This window comes from Harpia harpyja, chromosome 20 (assembly GCF_026419915.1).
Source record: "Harpia harpyja isolate bHarHar1 chromosome 20, bHarHar1 primary haplotype, whole genome shotgun sequence".
NCBI classification, from domain to species: domain Eukaryota; kingdom Metazoa; phylum Chordata; class Aves; order Accipitriformes; family Accipitridae; genus Harpia; species Harpia harpyja.
Window position 1 is genome coordinate 3,577,510 of NC_068959.1, and position 21,828 is coordinate 3,599,337.

At 43.1% G+C, this 21,828-nt stretch overlaps 2 protein-coding genes across 4 annotated transcripts; one reads left to right on the plus strand and one right to left on the minus strand.

Moving 5' to 3' along the window:
• Positions 1-1,667: 1,667 nt before the first annotated feature.
• On the minus strand, positions 1,668-11,485 carry SKP1 (S-phase kinase associated protein 1). Its single transcript, XM_052816557.1, has 6 exons — positions 11,387-11,485; positions 8,510-8,606; positions 5,933-6,006; positions 4,562-4,705; positions 3,713-3,853; positions 1,668-2,941 (listed from the first exon to the last, which is right to left on the minus strand). Exons 2-6 carry the CDS (start codon positions 8,604-8,606, stop codon positions 2,906-2,908), a joined length of 492 nt encoding a protein of 163 aa, XP_052672517.1. The 5' UTR covers positions 11,387-11,485; the 3' UTR covers positions 1,668-2,905.
• LOC128155056 (WAS/WASL-interacting protein family member 2-like) lies at positions 11,479-21,012 on the plus strand. Of its 3 annotated transcripts, none has more exons than XR_008239512.1 (3): positions 11,479-12,093; positions 13,085-13,271; positions 20,926-21,012. XR_008239512.1 is itself a non-coding variant. In XM_052816556.1 (2 exons), the coding sequence occupies exons 1-2, from the start codon at positions 11,479-11,481 to the stop codon at positions 13,109-13,111; spliced, it is 642 nt and encodes a 213-aa protein (XP_052672516.1). In that variant the 3' UTR covers positions 13,112-13,763. The 3 variants fall into 3 exon arrangements, 1 of the variants encoding a protein (XP_052672516.1); XR_008239511.1 differs by lacking the exon at positions 20,926-21,012 and adding an exon at positions 13,510-13,763; XM_052816556.1 differs by lacking the exon at positions 20,926-21,012 and having other exon boundaries at positions 13,085-13,763.
• The last annotated feature ends 816 nt before the right edge of the window (positions 21,013-21,828 follow it).

The window sequence follows — 21,828 nt, forward strand, 5'->3', positions numbered from 1 at the left end:
AATCCCTACTGATAGCTTGCCTTCCCCCTCTCCCTACCCCCACACGTAATCACTTTAGCCAAGAAGAGCTATCCTGATCATGCCATGACTTTAAAAAAAAAAAGGTTAAGACAGCATCATACAAGTTAAACAGTAACATAAAATTTAACAGTGGGAAACCAGACAATCTCTACCCCTTTCAGGAATCTCAAAGTACACAGCTGGTGCCTATGACAGCAGCAGGCAACTATCAGGTTCAGCTAGAAAGAAGAATCCATACAGCAGCCGCACGGTACGCCAAGCTGTCTCAGTACCTGCGTAAAGAACGTCGTTCTCTATAGCCTAGCACTAATATTACTAGAGTGGATAATCATCTGAGAGGGTGTACCTCCAGGGATTTAACAAAAAAAAAAAAAAAAAAAAAAAAAAAGGTGTTTTCTCATACTGACATACATGTCAGGCAACTACAGAATTTGAATCTGGATGAAGTCTGACACAGTACTACAGGGGAATTTCAATTAGAGAAAATAAGTTGTTTGGAATCCTAACTACCAGGACTACCAAGAATATTAAAATCTGTCAAAGCTATGTAATGCTTTGAGCACCCAGACCAGCCCTTTCTTCTGCACACTGCTATGCTGTACCTCCACGCTTACATCAGGATCAATAGCCAGCTGGCACGACCCTGGAGCTTCTGCTGAAGCTCCACCATTACAGCATTTGACCACCAAGGGTTACATTTTAGGCAAGCTGTTCCAATAATGAGCAAGTCTTACCACAAGGTCACGGGTGTGTTTTATGCAGGTATGGGAAACAAAGCAGCAAGGTAATGAGGAAGACAAACTATGTGTCTTTGGCTCTTCCTCATCCTACAGCACAGCGAGGCACCACAGGAGGCAGCAGCTGCTAACAACCCTGGATCCTAGTCTGATGACAAGCACCTACAGGAATTTATATAGGCTTCTACCATTGAACACAATTATAGTCTAGGCTTCTGTGTTAGCAACACAGCACTCCAAGGATGAAACTAGTATGTTCTGGAACACTAACTTCACACACAGATGGATTTATTTCTTCCAAGAATCCAGGATAAGCTGAATATTAAACTACAACTATAGCCACAGAAAGAATTGTCATCAAAAGATTTTCTCTAGTAGCAATTTTAAACTGAAGTGTATTATTTGCAATACAGGATGCTGGAAAGGCTTCACCATGTCCAAGTCTAGCACCAGGGTATTTTATGCCCACTGACAAAATAATATCTACAATGTGCCCATATAATATGCACACCAGCACAAAGGCAGGCTCAGCACACTCATGAATAAGCAGATGCAAGCAGCAGCCACATCCAAAGCATGTGCCTGAATGCTGCTTTAGAGCAAGTTATGACTGCTTTCATTAATAGCTACATTAAAGCAAGATTACCTAAAAGCTGGTAAGCCATCAAGAATTATTTGGTGAAGCCTGAGCCTCTTCACAGCATCACTGGGTTGCTTGCTATTTAACCTCCAACTTAATTTGAGAAGTTGCCCACTGGGTCTGACTAGTGGCTTGCATTAGTCATTTAACAAAATACTTACATCTGTTTTATTTCAATTAACCACTGCCTCAGTGCAATTATTTGTACACTCAGTAATAAGTGACAGTAAGGTTGTCTAGTTTCAAATAACTAGAACCATTTGCAAACAAAAGTTTAAAAGCCCTTTATTAATTCAGAAGTGAAACACTGATATTTAAAGTGAGATAAGTATGTTTATTAAGGTTCATTCTACTCTAAGGTTTATACAGAGAATGGAATGCAATACAAGCTAAGAGCACACCTCAAAGATCTACCACACAACCATCCCCTACTCCCTATAAGGGAACTGTAAAAAAAAAAAAAAAATCAGAAAACCAGTTACTGTTTAACTAGTTGCAAGTGGCTTTGTCCAAAGAAGTTAAGCCTGATATTGCATTAGCTTTGTATGCAATAATTAAGTCTCTACAATCTGAAGTATCACATACAGAGGCATAAGATTTCCTGTGGACACATGAAACCATGTTTTAAAGAGCTACATCACAAGGGTTGTTTAAAATTGCCTAAAAACCAGCCACTAATGGCATGCACAGGTCGATAATATTAACTTTGGTAATGTCAGTCATTTTTTTGGTCAAACCTGGATTCCACTTTTAACAGTAACGTATAAAAACACACCCATCCTGTGCATAAAGCAACACACTTTTCATCTGCTACCAGCTAGAGGCAGGTCTTCAAGACATGGTTGAAGTATTCAAATTTAACTGTCAGGAGCTTGCTTAGTTCTAAATCACATCTTTCACTAGTCTATAAGGCAAGACTAACAGGACAAGAAAGTGGTCAATTTTTTTTTTTTTTTTTTAAATGCAGGACAAGAACCATCTTGAAAGTTATATAGCTTTAAGTAACACTAGTTTTCCCCACAATGTTTTTGGAAGAAATCCAGTAACTTTTTTTATTTTACCTAGTTCCCCAAGACACATTCTGGTTTGTTTTTCTTTCTGAAGCTATCAATACCCTGTAAATACAAGTGTTTTGTTCTTCTGGATGAAGAAGTCATAGGTGGTTTTATTTACAATGGAGTCAATCCTTAGCACTGTAACTGGTCTTGAACAGCTTAAAAGTGTAATGAAAATGATAACCTTAAGTGCTACTTCCCGTACAGAATCCACACTTGGTTCAGTTTTATTCATCGCAGAGTAAAGTAAAAAGACATCCAATTACACTAGTAAAAACTCAGAAGATTTAAATTTGTACTCAAAAAAAACACTACACATGCAAAGGGAACAATATCCTGCTAACACAACTTCATTTGCTGCTGCATTTGTCTAATATTAACAATTATGAACAGAGCAGTGCAACTAGTATTTGGAACAATCCTTACAGTGTTCGAGTGTCAGGCACAATACTTCACTTCTCTTCACACCACTGGTTCTCTTTACGTACCTGAAAGAACATTTTAACTATTAATAAGTTGCAGGGAACTTCTAAAAGTTAACTGTAAATTCCCATAAGCATTCAGGATTACTTACTGCAGAAAGGCATAAACTTGGAAGCAGCTTTAACTTTTCATGCAGGGTTTGTAATTAGAAAGTCAGTCTTCCAAACTGACCAATTTATCAATATAAGCCTAGAAATTTATTTCTCATGCCTAGATCTGATCAAAGCTGCAATTTTTTCCACCAAGTAAAGCAAATGGACTAGCTTAAGACTAAACCGCTCCTTTCATGACATAGCACTGAAGACAAACTAAAGTGTACAATTCACTGCCTTTGTATTTAAACAAGGCATCTTGCTCTGATCTTTCCCAACTCTGCATTTTGCAGTTGGTTTGTTGTTCAAGTTCTAAGACTGATGAGTTCAATAAAGACAGGGAATCCAAGCATCTTACCTTTCTAGCCACATGCAACAACACATCAGCATTCTTACTCCAGCTCCAAAACAGCAAACTAAGGCTACCACAAACAATCCTACATGCTTTCCTACCAGACACACATTTGAGCTAGGAAGTCAGTAGGATTTGTTTTGACTTTTTCAGGTAATGGGCTGCAAGCACTGAAAGGTCTTGCACTAGTAGCAACCCAATTATGAGGAGTCGATCCATTAGTTTACATTTATTGTTAACAAGTCAGTTGCATCACACATTAAATTATGAAGCACCACACAGTAATTCAGCACAAAAACCAGCTAAATTATAATTAAACCCAGATCAAGTACCTGTGCTTCTTCCTCCTCAGTGAAGTCATTCTTAATATTGAATGTCTTGCGAATTTCTTCTGGAGTTTTCCCCTTGATCATGTTTGCAACTGTCTTGCATGTGACATCAAGCAAACCTTTGATGTCCAAGTAATTTGCAGCCTGTAGAACAGTTTCCAAATTTAAAGCCTCCATATCAATATTCTGCCTCTGTAGATGTACTCCCAAAGTTACGCTTACACTGAAATTGTAGAATACTGTAACTGCAAACAGATCATCTGCACTTTGAGAAGCTTCTAGCTACAGCCTTGAAGCACCAGTACCTAAAACTTGCTTGCCAAACAGAAGGGAAAGTCATTTGTACCATGAAAGACAGGCCCCCCCCGCCCCAGCACCTCCTTTTACAAACAGCTTTCAGAAGCCTGCAAACATCCAAGATCTTCAGCGTTGAAGTACTGTTAACTAGCTAAGACAAGTAATGTTGGCTCACAGTACCATACGAGGTACAAATTTTAAAAGTCAAAGCTAGATATTAATTTCTATCCAGATCTCAGAACTCCATTTCTAGTAATAAGCCCTCAACTAAGACTCAAGAGCCACAAGAATAAAGACAGCTGTAGGACTCCATATGAAGAAAAGTATATTAATTGATAAATAAGCAAGTATAGATTAATGCCTAGCATTAGGTTAACAAGCATTCTAACATCCTCAACAATTTCAGCCAGTATTTGCCAGCACTACTTGCCCTTCCCACACCCCTCTCCCCACCAATGAAGAAGTTATTCAAGAAGCATAAAGACTTTATCTGTAAAGTGTACTAACAGACCACACTTCACAGGCATAGCCTTTACACTTCTTGAACATACTTACCAGGATAAGTTCAAAAAGCGTTCCTTGGTCTACTTTCAGAAACTCTTGATCCCACACAGGGATGTCATCTGTTCTTTTTTCTTTGTTCTCATCATCCTCAGGAGGAGGTGGATCATCCTTGTGATGGGTGCACCACTGAATCACCTAATTATGGTTTTGATATTAAAGTTTTATCCAAATGGTTCTCCCATTAGGCCCCAACTATAACGTAACTTCATTTTAGAAGAAATAAACCTTTTTCTCTAGATTAATATTAGAATCCTGTATGAACATGCTCCAATACCCCACATTTTCATTTTAGAACAATTGATCCCCAATCCCGGAGTACAACCACCTTCAAGAATCCCATCTGAGGCAGTAGCTAGTTAATTACTTACCATCTGAAAAGCCAGCTGCTGCTGTTATAAAGTTATTCAACCCTGTGCTAACATACATAAGACTGTACAAAGAAAACCTAAACCTCATTTTGCGGCGTTTAATCTGTTTGCAGAAACATAATTTCTATTAGGCAAAATACTATGTAGGGGAAGAGTCTAGAGTGGTCACAGATACCAGCAGGACATGTTCACCCCAGTACAAAATTCACCTGGCAAAATTTTGCTTTTTAAAAAAAACAACCTAGCTTGAGAACATGCAATCTCATCACCCAGACAATTAAAAGGAGCAGGGATCTACTGCAAGTAAAGCCCTGTTCCATTTTGCCAACCCGAGAAACTTCACAAGTTTGAAGTTATTTATGTGTATGTTCACTAGGAAATAATTCCTAACCCTGTATTTACCCCAAAACAGTCCAGTGCTTATTTTGGCACAACACTTTCTACTGCAGAGCAAAAAGCATCTTAGAAGACAGCAACATACTTCTTTGCTTTTCTCACTTGACCCAAACACAATCATGGTCTATTACTGAATTTAATACCAAGTGCACACAGTGTCTCTCACACACTGTAACTGCTACACAGGCATGGCTACTGCCAGTTAGTCTCACCACTGCCCGTCCCTTAATGCTTTCTCCTAACACTTGGATCTCAAACAGCCACCTCAGTTCACAGAATCCAATTAAAATCAGTGCTTTAATACCATGAAATACTAGTGTGCACAGATGTCCAGCACCACTTCAACACCTTAGGAAGCCTGTCTGGCCTCCAGCTGCTGTTCCAGGTCACCCCTGCAGGTCTTCTGCCATTATCTGCCTGCCAGCCTCACCCCAGTTCTCAGATACCCTAGATGCCTGTGTTCATGGACCTCAAATTGGTTAAGCTTGTAGCTAGCACATGAAAAGTACCTTTAATACAATAGTTCATAACACCCAACTCCAACATGCATTTCACATTTTGTTACTGCCATACAACACTAGCACTTTCAGCATCTTACCTTTTTTAAGATAGCTGCATTAACATTTGGAAGAGGGACTGGGTCATCATCACCTTCATCATCCATTCCCAAATCTAAAAATGGAAAGATGACTAAGCAATTGGCAGGCAAAACCATTTACTCTTCTCTGAACAGTGCCTCTTCACCAGTTCTCCACTATTTTAACACCACTGAGGCTTAACAGATTGGTAGCAAAGGATCTCTAACTGGTGAAGTCAGAAGCTTTTAGAAAGCTTCAATGAGGCTTTGTGGAGCCATGGCTGCATTATACATACTAGGTTATACCAAGTTTAGGCTAAGTAGCTAATAAGGCTACCTCATCAAATAAGAGCATCAACAAACTGTCAGCTAAGCAGAACTTGCTAGTTCAGTGTTCTCGGAATAGGATATGTTGAAGAATCAGACAAATATGTTACTTTTTACCACTTTCAACAGTTCAATCCACAAGTTAAACCAAAGTGTTGCAACTGAGCTCTCCCGTTCAATTTATTATCTAAGAATTCAATTCTACCGTGGTAAGTAGAGAATGTTTTGTCCTCTATAGGAGCAGTAAATACTGCAGCCATAGAGATGCCAGTTACCTGGCCTCTGAAGGACTTGTACTGATTCTTACCAGCTGAAGAAGTTCACATGCTAGGACAGCAGCACAAATCCTTCAATAAAAAACAATTTATAAAGCATGCTTCTGATACTCCTTGTTTTAAAAGCTTGTCAGCATGCTCAAGACAGATTTGGATAGTTTGTCATTTTGTCCCCTTGATATGATTAAGGAATCAAAGTAAAAATTGAGAGAAAAACGTAATTAACATTTGGACTGGATACACAGAATAAATACCACATTAGCCATCTTTGATTAGAGAATATGCTTTTTTTACTACACAAATGCTAACAGTTGGATGACGCCCTAGCTGTCAAAAATTAACATCTTGTAATTAGTTACGTAACTGAGCAACTACACAGACCTTCACTCATTATATACACAGACAAACCAATTCTACATCACCAAGGAACATAATTTTTAAGAACAGATGACTGTCACACCATCACCACTGATCAAATTTGTGCACAATTAAAATAGCATGTACTTCTGTATTTAGGCAAGTCAACTACTATTATTATTAGTGGGGTATTAATTAGTACTACTTTTTGTTTGGAATAACTAACTTCATAGATTCAGAAACTAAAATACTGACATTAAAGGGTACAGCATGTGTCACCAATTAATGGAAACTTCAAATGCATACTCTCAACACGGTGGCAGACACTAGTGTAAGAAGTGACCAGTCCAAAATTGTTGGCATGGGGAAATAATTCAAGCAGTATCTCACATTTAGTCAACTCTGCTCAACTTGTCCCCACCACCTCCAAAACAGCAATTTCATCTTATCAGAAAATTGATACTTCATTGGTGGTCCCATGATGCTCGACAGAACCCCACCTTCCAGCTCTTCCCCTTTCAGCTGCAGCACCCAACACACAAAACACTGTTTATTAACCAATGCTTAATCAGCTGTACTGCAAGTGTATTTCATCTGTACTAGGAGACTGGTTTTCACCCAGATTAGGAAGAGGCTAGTTTATGGTGCCTATCTTACAACACTTACCATGTGTAACTTCCTTTTCATCAACACCTGACTGTCACTAAACACAGGCAGTGACACAGCTTCTGCATGAGAAAACTGAGAACTCTTCTCCCTAATGTATTCCAACCAATTGCTATGTTTCCTGCTCATGTTGCTAGTCATGTTCAACAGCATCTTATTAACAGAATGAAAGTGTTCAATGCTTGGAGTATTTCAACCCTATTTTTATTGTTCTTACATATAAGGTGTCACAACCAAAGATTTATACCCAAGAACATAATTTTAACTGCATCTACAGAAAGATTTTTTTTTCCTAAGTGAATTCATGAATACACCCAAAAACTGGAAAAAACCACCAGTAAACAATGAGGATTTGCACTAGAGGGATTAGACACAGTTCGCTCTGTATCCTAGCCATCTGGCAGATTTCCCCTCCCCCGCCTCAAGTTCTTTTGTTTCAAATTTATGTCAGCAGGAGATCAGAACTAAGTGTTTATCCCAAATAATTTAACTGCATCCATAAGCTCACAATATAGGTTTCACTTCAGCTCTTTCTTCATTTCATTGGTTTATGATCTCGCACCCCACTTGAAAGATATTTACATTGTAAGATTGGTTTGTATGATTAAATAGACTTAGGTTTTAATATTATTAGATGTTCTGTTTGCTTAACTTTTACAAAAATTAAGTAGACCGTAGGCAAGGCAGTAGGGTGTTCGTATTTTACTAGCCTCCCTGTAAGCACTCTTAACAAGAGGACTGAACTTTAAGCTTTTTGCAAGAGCACATCCACCCAAAACAGTTTCAGCTACAGCAGCAATTATTCCAGCTGTTCCGACATCGGGCAGCAAGCTGCTTCACAGGCCTGGGAATCCTTTTTCAGCACAGTACTGGTTTGCCTCCTTCGGTCACAATTCCTGCTCAAGGAGAGTATTCCTTGAACACACTGCTATCTCTGCACCAGCTAGTGATCCTCAAGGCTTCATACTCTTACCTTCCAGCATAGTCTTTATAGTTACAGACTGTTTTGCAATTTCAACATCAACTTCAAAGATTTCTCCATCTGAACTCTGCAGTTTAATTGAAGGCATCTACAAAAGAAGGACAGTTATTTCCACACAATATTCAGCAGATGTTACAAGTTTAGCTGACTCAGAGATGTACACTACCTTTACTATTTATATTGTTTCTTACCAACAGCAGATAGCCCAGTGCCACTTAAAGCACACTCAGATTATTCACTGCTTGAAACAGGCCTAAATTCATTAATCCTCATGCTTAAGGACTGATAGAATCCTAACACCAACTTGAGAACTTTTTTCTTAATTTAAAAGCATAAAAATACACAAAATATATTAGTCAGTAGTGCTTATATTTTTTACAGTGCAACACTAGAGCTATCTGTCTCTCAAAATAACTTTCAACAACACTTCCAAAACACTACTTGTCTTCAAATCCAAACAATTGCTACTTGCTTTGACTACTCAAATGAAGTCAGATCTCAAATTAGTTTTCAAACAATAGCCTCTGGAACAGAATCACAAAATTGAGGTTGGAAGAAACCCCTCTAGACCGAGTCTAGTCCAGCCTCCCTTGCTCCAAATAGAGTCAGACAGACCAGGTTACTCAGGATCAAAGGCTTTCCTTCAGAAAAACATTTGGTTCTCTGAAGAAATTAAAAAGCAATATACCACTAAAAGGAAGACTTTCAGCACTCAATACTACTTTTACAAAGTAGGAAGTTAGATCAGCACTTTGTTAGCATTAGGAAAGACCAAGATGACTATGCATTTTAACAAAGTTTTTCAAACAAACTGTGATAAGACCAACAATAAAGAGAAGCAGCAGACTTCAAAGATGTCACTAGCAGAAAAATAATCAAACTTTAGAAGAATGCATCTTTCCAGACATTTAACAACTTGAACTCAGAAGAAATGCACTTGATACAGCAGCTAGTAGGTTACAAATTCTGCCTGAAACTACACATGAAGTCTGTTTGGGTATCACTGCACTTGAACCAACTGACTTGAAGGACATGATAAACATAACTGCCTGGCCACATAAATGTTATAAATCAGTTCTCAACAAACTAGTAGGATGCGTTCCTTTACCACTCAAAATATTTGTTAGCAGCAGACCATTGCAATAGTTTCATTTTTTCCTCCCCCTCAAGTTACCTGCTTAAAGATCTCTAAAGCATGTATTTGTAAATATAGCCTGCAAGGCACTGTAAAGAGAAGCTCTAGGAACAAAGAATTTCAAATTCATTTCATTTCATTTTGAAATTTTCTCCCCCCACCAAAGCCAAGAGCTACACATGCTAGCTCCTTACAGTAGTACTTGAGCTCCTTACACTAGTACTTCAACTACCAAAATTGAATTAGCTGGACCACTTTCAGCAAACTTACATTATGCCTTTCCAAATGCCTCCTGCAGCTCATCAGTATGGCTGAGCCTGACAGTACTGCAACAAACCCAGTCCAATGGAGGCCAGCCAAAGCACGTTATTAAGCAGCTCACACCAGCTTGAAGTCCTCATTGCTTTAATTTCCATTTGGCAGAGTGAGTAGCTAGTTAATGTTTACACAGTAATGTAACCCTATATGACAGTGCTACTTCTAATTAAGATGGGTGTTCTGGAGGGTCACAGTCAAGATTGTTCCAAAGATACAAAAAATATATATATACACACATATCCATGAAAATAAAATTTGGATTAAAACAGTTCCAAGTTGGTAGTTTGAACAATGCTCTGAAAAAAGTGATCTAGGCATACATTTGAGATTTAATGCATGTGTTCTTGCAGTGATTGTCTGAGAACACTCAAGAACAAACCCAGCTTCAGATGCCAGCTTTTCTGTGCTTGTGTCTGGGATTACATAATGCTGCACAAGAGACAGGGATGCTGCCTTAACAAGTGCAGCCCCTGCATGAATATTTGCATTCAGACCCTTGTATCACCCAAGCCCACTTCTGTCAAGACCTTCAGGTTATTGTTAGGAGTCTGAATCAGGTGGAATGAAGTTAATCTACTGCCTTATCACTGATAACAGATCAGGATTTCATCCAAATTTCATTATTTTTATACCACAGAGCTCAGTCTCCTGGAAGAAAAAACAAGTAATTTTTAGCAAACTGCAATACAGCTCTGAAAATAGACGGGCCTTGGATAGCAACACAATCGGGTGACTAAGCAGACCAGTCCTAAAAGCTCTATTCGACAACAGCAAAACAGCCTGGGAACTAGTCAAAAGGCAAACAAGAATTACAGCGGTAATTTGCATGTATACCCTGAAATGCAGATCTCAGCCCTCTAAAACAGCCCTACCAGAGAACTCCGTGCCTCCTGAAGCCATTCCGGATGGGTGCCCGCTCCTTCCCCCCCCCCCCCCCATATCACTGGCTCTAACGCCGCATTTATTTCATAAAGTCACACCTGAGCCGTTCTACTTGCGCTGCCGCTCCAGAGCTCCCCTCGCTACCGAGAGATACCGGGGGTGCCCTGGAGCAGTCTGACAGCCGCGGGGGGTGGGGGGGGCCGGCTCCGTAGGTGCTGTGCGGCCGGGGGGGGGGGGGAAAGCGCCTCTGCTTTATTTACCAGACCCCGCAGACGGCGCCCGCTCCCCCCCAGGGGGGCCGGCGGGCATCGCAGCCCCACATTACCCATGAAAGGCTCAGACCTCGGCCCGCCCCCCTCAGCGATCCTCCCCGGACCTGGGAGCTCCGCCGCCACAGCCGTCCTCCACCCGCTCCAGGCCGGGCCGGGCCTTCTTCCCTCAGCGAGCGGGCCCCGCGGCCCAACCGCCTACTTCAAGCGCCTATCCCCACCCTAACCGCACCGCGTGCTTCGCGCCGAGCTCGCAGGCCTTACCGTGAAGAGGAGGAGGCGGCGTCCGGGCTCGGCGCTGAGGAGACCTGGCGGCAGCGGCGGCGGTCGGGGCCCAACTGCGGCGGCGGCTTTATATGGCGGGGGGAAAGAGGGGAACGGGCGGAGGGCGGGGGAAGGACCCGCCTCTCGCTGCCTCGCAACCGCCGGGCTGCCCGCCGCGAACGCCTGAACAAAACACGCCGGCCCCGGCTCCCGAACGGCGCAAAGCGCTGCCGACGGGAAAAAAAGAAACGGATCCGCACCTCCTCCGCGGGGTGAGGAGGGGAGAAGCGGAGCCGAAACGAGGGGAGGGAACGGAGAGGCGGCCGTTTGGGTCTTTCAGGCAACGGCGCGGTCGCCCCCGGGAGCAGCACAATGGGCGGGGGCGCCTCGCGCGGGCCAACGGCTGCGGCGCCCCCTCTCCCCCCCCCCCCCCGGGGTTCCTGAGGGGCCGCCGCGGTCTCGGCCCGGGCCCGGTGCTGCGGGGGGGAGAGACCCCGGATCGGGGAGACCCCGGGCCGGGGAAGGGTGTTGGGTGCAGCCCGGTGCCGCCGCCCCCAGAGAGGGGGAGCGGAGCGTCCCTGTGGAAAGCACCCGCGATGGCGAAGGGTGGAGGTGCGGCCTTGTGGTATCTGGAGGCCGGCCCGGTGCCCTCCTCGGGAAACAACCGGCCCGCGGGCACGGCTGTCATCGTGTGTGCTTCAAAAACGGTAATTCGGAGTAACGCAGGCTGGTCACAAAAAAACCACGTTGGGTGTTTTCTTTCTAGCGGGGTTTCACGGGGAGAAAGCCCAAGGCCCGGGGGGTGCTGGTACCCCCCAAGGGGGGAACCTGAAGCGAGGAGTTGGGTAAGGCTGCTTCTCTTTGTGGTAGCGTCTCACATGTAAATACAGCAAAATGCGGCCTTCGGTGGCTACTCAGGCAGCAGAAAACATTTTAACTAAAAAACTACACTGAAAAACTGCCGAATTTCAAATTGTTAGAACAACAGGTTGCTCTCTTCAAGCGGCAATACATGAGCAACAGCTCAGGACAGTTCACGGTGCTAGAAACGGATTTAGGTCTAACTAGCAGTCACTGAACACCTACCCTGGACCCCACCAGGAATTTTGGGTAGGTACAGCTCTGCCCACGGCCGGACCCCATTAAAGCATCTCCAGACACCAGCTGCTCGAGCCACCAGGCCGGAGGAGCAGACTAGCAGCTAGGAACCACCAAAATGCAGCCAAAGCAGTGCTGCATTAGCACAACCACCCCACCTGGGTGCTGTACCCCAGGGCAGGTGACATCTCCTGCAAGGTCAAGAGTATGTGCTAGATAGCGACAGGCATTAGGTTTTCAGAAAAAAAGAGATCTGAAGGTTTTTGCTCAGTGAGGAAGGCAGACCAGGGTATGAGTCCACCAAAGGACCCGTGAGGTGTTCGGGGTGCTGTGTTGTGCAGTCATACACAGCACTCATTCCATAAGCAGTGAGACTGCAAATATTAGAAGTATTTAGTATAGTAAATAGTCTGTTGGTTAGGGCTGACTCTCTGGAGAGATGGAAAACACAAATACAGATTCTTAGCCAGGAAGAACCTCTTAGAACTCAGGTGACAGTAAGACTATTCTACATCAGGTCGTATCACTTAAATAGGTTTCTGTATGAATTCCAGAGGACTGTTGGAGACAACTGCCTGACTTGGGAATCTTGTTTCACAGGCTTTAGGATGCCGAGCAGCTTGTTAGTTACAGCACACACTTGAAGATGACTCTGAGCAACCTGATCTGACTTTGAAGATGGTTCTAAATTCAGAGTGTGGTCTAGAGGACCTCAGCGCTCCTGTCCAGCCTGAATCACTGTGTGCTTCTGGAACATGCGCTTCAGTGAACTCTTCGTAACAGCTGGGTGATCATCCAAAGATGTCAGGTGATGCTTATACAGCAGACTTTGATGCTAACGGAGGTTTCTCAAAGTTCCTGGTATTAGTAACCAGATAAGCTGTTCACCATTCATTAGGACCTAATTATCATTTTTTTTATATATATATATATTAAAAAAATATGTAGATGTGCGAAGCCTCTAAACTATGCCTAATGTGACCTTTTGATTGTACCATCATCACATTTACCTCTTTCCTCCTCAGTCACTCCATCTCATACTCCAATGCTGAGAACCACATTCACTGCACTAAAAAAGAAACACCACTGCCTTCATTTTCCTTACATGTGCTTTTTTTATTTTATATTAAAACTCCTTGGCTTAGGGGATCAGACCATGACAGAAGGTGGTCTGTGGAAAACATATCTGCAAATCCTAAATCCCCTTTCCCGATGTTGCCAAAGGCCAAGGTTTCTGATCTGGCTTGTGATCAGTGAGCGCAAGCTCTCAGACTGCAAATCAGGCTCAGCAGAGTGGGGAGGGGGGTGGGGTTTGCTCTCTACACAAGTCTAATAAAATCTAGGAACAGGCAGAAAGCTAAGTTCCATGCTTAATTATGGTCTGTGTATGAATTTAATTCAAAATGATACTATTGATGAGCTTTATACTTGATACAGCTGTCTACAGCTTTCTAAAGGAGATAATTCAGTCCACGATGGACTTTGAATTTAGCTGTTGAATTAGAAGTCTGGGGAAGTTAAAACAACAAAAACACCCCACACCCAAAAAAAGCAGCAGACGGCTGTCACAGATAGACTCTAATCACACAACGGCCACCTCCCACTGTGCCCTACATATCATACAATGAAGCTCCCCAGCTAGTCCAGATGCTTTCTGTTATCTGTGGTGAAAAAGCAGCTGCTGCAGCGTCGATAGCCAAAGTCCTGCGAGTAAGTCAGTCTTAATAACACAAAAGACCCATACTTCACTAAAGCTGCAAGGCAAAGACCAAGATTTTTCAAAAAATGGGTGGCCCAATTTCAATTGTTACGCACATGGGTAATCATTGCAATGCAAATAATCCTAAACCTAAGGATTGGCACCCTGAGCCGTAAAGATAACGGCACCATGTATCAGCCACAGATAAATTGCAATTAAGGGCCTTTTACCACTGAGAACCCAGAGGAGGAAGGGGGAAGCTGAACACTAAAGCAAATACCTGAAAAGATTGGAGCAACCAAGATCAGCACAAGCTTGATTTAACGCTTACCAGATCCAGAAGAGCTCTGACCTACATACTTGCAGCATCCCTGGGCTGCGGGCGAAGCCAGTGGAGCAGCGACGCAGCCGCAGGGGGAAGGGGATTTGAACACGCCAAACATTAGAGAGCAGCCTCCCGGACACAGCACTGCATCTGCTCCACAACCTTGGATTCTCTTCCTATTTCTGTCAGGCAAAACTTACTGTGCCCCCTACCCCTCAAAACACCTCACATTCTCCACTTTTACAGAGAAACTGGGTTGTTTGGTTTTTTTCTGCCGGTGGCAATTTAGAGACTATGGAGATAACACACTGACTATTTTTCAATACCACAAGCGTGATGTGGGATTGCCAAAGCCTAATGAGAACCAGGCTTGAAAGAGCTCAGCTTTGCTCCATCGACAAGTTGGGAAACTTCACAAAACTCAGCCTGGAGTCCCTGAACCGCAGGGATGGGTGGCCAGCAAGGGCTAGACTCGAGGGTCTCGAGAGCACAGCTGTTCTAGCAGAGAGAGACAGGTATGGTTTGCTGGAAAATGAGGTGTGACCATCCAGTCTGAACAGGAACATCCCCCCTACATGCAGGGGAGGATGAGACTTGCTGCAAAAATCTGCCTGTTTTTTTCAGGAATCCAAAAGATGAGCAACATTTTTTAAAACAAGTAGCCGCATCAACAAGTTAAAAAAAAATTAAACTGACTGGTTCAGTGTAAAATCAGAAAACATCAGAATTATTCACATGAGATGGATGGTAGAAAGACATTGCTGAGCTCAAAGGCCTGTGCCACTGTTGTTTAAAGCAATCTTGCAACAGCGCAGCAGCAGAAGAGGAAAATTTGTTCTCAGTACAACTCTGGAAAAAGCTAATTATTGCATTTCCACTTCATCAAAACTCGTATTACAGGAGCATCCTTGAGAAGGTGTCGCTTTTCATCCAAGCTGTAGCCCAGCAACGCAGGAGGGTGGGTGGCAGAGCCCACCGGTTGGATGAGAGTCCAATTAACACCGATAGACTGACAAAACTCAATTCCCAAATCCTGTCAAGCAGACACCAACTGTTTTTTCTTTATCAGCTTCTGTTTCTTCCTCTAACAACAGTCATATTTCCCTTACATAACTACAGGGATTCAAGAGAGTTTAGAAGACTAAAGATTGGGGGGGGGGGGAGAAGATTAAAAATAGAAACACACCTACCTCAAGCGCATTATGCGGCATCTACTTCCTAACCTCATCCTCACCTCACCTCCACGTACTTAACAGACCAATTTTTGTACCAGTTGTGCCCTAGCATCCTTTGAAGCTATTTGGACTGCTCAGAAGGAGCCAAGCTTGGGTCCTGTGGTTGCTGTGGCTGCGTTCACGCTGAAGAAGATGCTGCCGGGTGAGAGTCACCCACCGCCAGCCTGTTGAGGCTGCCAAATTACAGAGAGCGTGTACCTGAGCCTTCCCAACAGCCAAATGGCTCCACGACCCTGCCAGTTCACAGCATGCCAGTCACAGCCCACTGGTCACGGCACACCGGTCACTGCCCTGCCGGTCATGGCACTCTGGTCACGGTCCTGCTGGTCATGGCCCTGCCAGTTCATGGCCCTGCTGGTCACAGTCCCACAGGTCACGGTCCTGCAGGCTCATGGCACACTGGTCACGGTCCCGGCGGGGACACGCGGGACGCAGCCACGCGGTGGCGCCGGGGCTCGCTCCGAGGGACGGGAGGCAGCAGGGAGCGGTCAGCAAGGCTCATCCCCAAATAGGTGCGGTCGTCTGTACTCTGCGTGCTGAGTGAAAGAGTCGACTTGCTTTAAACGGCCTAAAGAGCAGCTTTCAGTGGCAAGGTATAAAATCCTGAATATCCTTCGTAACCAAGCATGCGAGTAAGTGAACTGGGCTGGCTCTAAAGGGTTGCGTGGCACCAGTCTTCAAACTTGGAGCTGTTCACAGTCCAAAAAGCAGATTCTGGACTGGTTCTGATGCCACAGACGGTAAAGAACAGTTGCTTTGAGGTTTCGAAGTCAATGGGAATAAATACTGTTTGTTTCAGAAGTCAGGCTAATTCAAACCATTTTTAAAGAGATTGCAGGGAAAAAGGGACAGTCCAGTAACATTTTGAGATGGCTGAGCTAAAGCTAGATAAACTCACAACCAGACACAATGCAGAACCCATCACCAGCCTTTCTTTGAGAGGGGGAAGAAAGGAGAACGGGCTCCCAGGGAGCCACGGCATCCCCTCTCCTGGGCAGGGGTCCCCGCTTCAGCAGCAGCGGGCTGCGTTCCTCTTCCCCGAGGACAAAAGTGGCACTGGAAAAGGAGCGAAGCTGCCTGCAAAGTGGGTCAAGCGTGGAATGAGCACCGTAGAATCCTCTCAGACAAAGCTCCTCCAAGGCCCCCCCTTTTTCTTTAGAAAACGAGGCAGAAGAGAGCAGCAGTGACTGGCCACTCTCGCACCGATGGCTACGATAAAGAAGGGGCTTTCACAGCAGGTTTTATGGTTAGGCAGGGTGGTGGTGGGTGTTTTTTCAAACTGCCAGAAAAATAAAGGCAGTTGGGAGCCAGGGTAAAGCCTTTCAGCCCAACTGATCACGCAATTATCAGTTTAAACAGTACACTCCTCTGACAGTTCAGCACTTTTGTTTTCAAAAGCATGATCCAGAAAACAGTTTATATATTTAATGAAAATTAAAAAAAAAGCCAAAACCACACCCCTCCAATGAAACCAGTTGTGCTTGGGGGAAATCTGATGAGGAAGATGTATACAGAAGTCAACAAGAAAACCAAATAGCAAAGGTTTAGTTTGATTTATACAACCCTATGCAATGATACAAGCATCTGCAAAACAGCCAGCCTTCTCATCAGAAGCACCTGCCTGCAAGTTTTCATCCAGGATACTCACCCCTAATCATGCTGCTCCTCTTCCATCACCAGTCCCAGGGCGGCATAAGGTGGCATGACGCAGGCATTGGCAAGGTCAGGAAATATGAACGAATACTGGTTTGAAGCTTTTGGAACATCCCCCCGCCCTTTTTTTTTTTTTTTTTTTGCTGATGTTTTGCAAACCACAACCAAAGTCTTGACAGCTTCACAGCAGTTTGATGAATGAGCTAACAGGATAACCACCGATCCCACGTCTTGCGTACCGTAACCGAGTTAAGATGCTGTTTTAAACACAGAAATGTCATCTGGAAGGGACCTCACTCTCCCCCCTGAAGCAGCACTAGCCCCAGTGCCAGCTCAGCTGTGGCTTTTCCTAGCCCAGTCCTGAAAACTTCCAAGACCAGCTATTCTGCAGCCTTACCAGTTAACCTGTTCCAGTGCTACAGTGCCCTCCTATTCTAAAAGCTGTTATGTCCAACCTGGTTTTATATGTTGGCTAATTATGTATATACAGTATTTAGGTACTATTAGTGATTAATGTTTTATACACCAGCAGCAATCAGTTTAAATCTTCATCCAAAAGCAGTTCTGTTCAACGTAGAGCAATTAAGAGATCAGGAGCTGTAGTTCAACCCATCTTCAAGAATAAAGCTTTTAAGCCACAGCACAGGTTTTCAAAGGCTGAAACATGCAGCACTGCTTAATTTAAAACCAAAAGTGATGCTTCAGCCTTTTTTTCCTGTATATATGCCAAAGAACTCTGGTCCCTTGCTCAATAGAGCAGCTTGCCTTTATTCTCATCCAGAAGGAGTAGAGCCAAATGAATTAGAGCACTGAAATAACTTCTTAAAAAACCACAGTGTGATGACTCATGAACTGCTTACTCTGCAGGGCTTTTTTAGTGTATTCACGAGTACTGAAAGATTTCTACACAGTCCAGTGTAATTTTTACTTAACACTTTACCTGTTTCCAACTTTCTCCTGGAACTTGCAGAGAACCAATACTCCACGTAGCAATCGCTGTAGTGCACAGAAGGCACCCTACACATTCTAGAGGGCTTCAGAAACCATTGCTTGCCAACATTTTGCTCCAAAATCTAAGCTCATATAAACCATGCATATGGTTGCAAAACCCACGGAATACTAAAAAGCTGTTTCTCTTGGTAAAACTTTGCTTTAACCTATGCAAAACCCCCTAAAACAGATCTTGAGTTTCCATGAGTGCTCAGCATACAGACAAAACAAGCAGCAATTAGAGGAAGTGATAAATGAGTGACAGGTGCATAAGGAAATGGTGAGAGTGGAGCCACACCTTCAATTAATTGAATTTGGAGCAGCATTTAATTTGAAATTCAAAATTGTGCTTTGATCACACTTAGCTCTTCTTACAGACCACTTTTCCCAAATGAACAAGCACTTTTATCCTTCAGCCCCCTCCTGCTCCTTACGTCACAGCTTCTCAGACAGCAGGAACTGCGCTCCAGTATTGCTGCAGAAATGAAGGGGTGAGAGGGGAAAAACAGAGGAACGTGTTTACCAAACTATGAAAAAAGGCCCAAAATAAACCTGGCACTTGCATAACAGTTTTGGTTTTGTATTATACATGAGGAAATCCTTTGCCTTTAAGATTCAGGCTGAACTTCTAAATTGCCAGAGCAAAGACTTTGTCTCAGGCTCTTAACGCACAATTACTTTATGAAAATGACTTTCAGTGTTTAAATTTACCACTATAAAGAAGTGAAATGTGGAAGCATGGATTGGCAGGTATCAGCAACTCTCAGAAATCTTTTCTCTACTAACATTTCCAGATGGACTTCTGATACTAACCAGGCAGATGAAATGTCAAAGCTTTCATCAGCAGTATGTCCACTCACCACCTTTTTCCCCAAGGCAGAATTTATTCCATTATCATCCAGACACACAGGGAAGAACAAGGTAACTAGCTCTGTCTCCCTTCACTTGCCCGTGCGTCAAGTATCCTTCCAGGCTATTATCAGAAGTTCTAAAATAGGTAAAGCTGCCCAAGCATTTGAAGCAGGGATACTGAACATGTATGCAAATGTCAGCAGCTGGAAACAATCTGACACAAGCACAAGCCAACAAACACATGCACTGGTTTACCTTGGAGAAAACATCCACCTACACACGCAGCACTCCTTGTCAGTCACCAACAGAGCTGGGGCTGCTGCAGCAGCCAGCCCCGTTCTCCAGGGCTCTGCGGAAGAGGTACACCAGCGCAGCTCAGCCATCGGGGATGGCCAGCCAGGAGGCCATCGGCAGAGAGTGGGCCGTGGGAGGAGGGAAGAGAGCAGCACAGGGGAACCGGCAGAAGGCGTAGGAAGAGTGTGAAGGGGAAAAAACCTGGCAAATCTATACACTTCAAATCGGTCTCATTTTTCCTTTCAAAACCAAAAGTTACTGAATATTTCCTTGGGTAGGAGTGCAATTTTGCCTCTTGTTTTTGACTTAATGACCCCTTAGTTCAGAAGGACAGGCCTCCACAAAGCAATGGTGCTGACTTCAGTCTGATATACAAATTCAGAGAAATGGCCAAATGATAGGACATCATTAAGTGTGACTTAAGTAAAACACAATATGGAAAGCTCAAAACCCTCCCCCATCTGTCCAACAACAGATTCTGCTCTACCCAAATTCTGAGAAACAGAAGAAAAAAGGGGAAGTTTTTAGAGCAGTTTGTAGAAAAGTGTCGAGTTTCATTCACAACTGCCTTCTGACAATTTAAACCCCACTGTCAGCCCTCCTCACTGAACACTGGGTTTAACTATCCTGCTTAAAAAAATACTGAACTACCACACTGTGGGATTTCCAGCTACTCCTAGTTCACATTTCATGGAATTCACCAGTCTGTGTAGTGAAGGAGGAAACATCAACACTGATCTCCAGCAGAAGTACAAATCCGAGTTATGCTCAGCATCATCACAGTCTGAAGTAAAGGAAGTTTTGCTCAGGTGAAATAATCAATCAGCTACCACTAAATCAGACACTAATTATTTATATTTGAAGTTTTCTTTCTCCTCTTGAATCTTCCAAACCCGCTTTTAGCTGGTTAGTACCGCTGGTGGCCAATCTCCAGAGTAACAATTTTTTGTTCACAACGCGATTATTCTCAATGCAATCTTCAAACAGGCAGTCACAGTGCATTTATGGGGGAAAAGTGCAAAAACTGGAGTGACTTTTAACGTCTTCCATTGACTTTTTACTAACAACTGCTTGCATTTGTATACAGAAACTGAACAAATGGACTGACTGCTCCCCCCCAGAGCAGGAGATGAGTCACACCAATTAAAGTAACAGGGAAAACAGAAAATAGGGCAAAGTCATTACTCTTGAAGGAATGGTGTCAATTAAGACACAAAGTTCTGTCTACAAAAACATTTACAGAGAATGGCAAGTGAAAGGAATTTAAAGTGAACTACTCTATACAGCAAAGGATTTGGTTTTTTTAATAGTGATCAAAGCAAAAGTTCCTGATACACTAAAAAAAGACACTTCAGATGCACTTATTTTTAGTATGCACTTCTTCCTGTAACAGATCAAACTGCAGAAGACTGAGCACTCTCCAGAAACCATTTGGAACCCAACCTACGGGACAAGTCTGAATTTTTGGTGAAGAAAAAAGCAACCACTCAAGCCTTTCAGAAAAGGGATGAAGTAATGCTTGGTGAAATGCAGCACCTTCTTTGCAAGTTAAGAGAATTAAGCGGTCCTCCAGCAGAAAAGCAAGACTAGGCCTTTCCCTAGGACTAGGCCTCCAGGTAAGTTGGACATTTGCAAAGTTCCTGTACTTTCCCTTAGAAGCAAGCAGTGTTACAAAAACAAAAATCCTCTATAGTGTTACAGAATCTACATTGTGCCCAAGGAATTTAAAGTCTCTTAAACAACATGAAAATTAAGAACCCTCTATTAAAACAAGACCCAGGTGTGTCTTTTTAAGATATGCCCAGTAAGTTTCAAGCACAAGCCATAAGAAGGCATAAAATTTAAATTTGTTTTGAACAAAATAATCAAATCAGGATTCAAATTCTGAAACAAATTACTAGAAAGGAAATATTTTAACAGAAGTTAACATAAAACACATACCACCATTTTTCAGAATGGAAGCTTGGGCAATAGACGTAGTACTAAATTTCAAGTTATTTCCTTTAATATTTAGAAAACTGGTTTTATTCTTAGTTTTTCAGAAAATGATTTTAAGTATTAGCACCTACATTGTAAATTACTCAAACTTAGATTTACACTTGAAAGAAAGCCACGCTCAATCAATTAAGTGATCCTATATTCTTCCATTTTCAAATATTTCAGTAGAGCACCGAGAGGGAAAGAGAGCAACATGTCAGTAATAAGCAAGCTCTGTTCTCAGCTGCATGATGACATATGACCAGGCACCTCCCTGGGACAGAATTCAAAAGGTCAGTTTTCCAGTACACTCCAATCA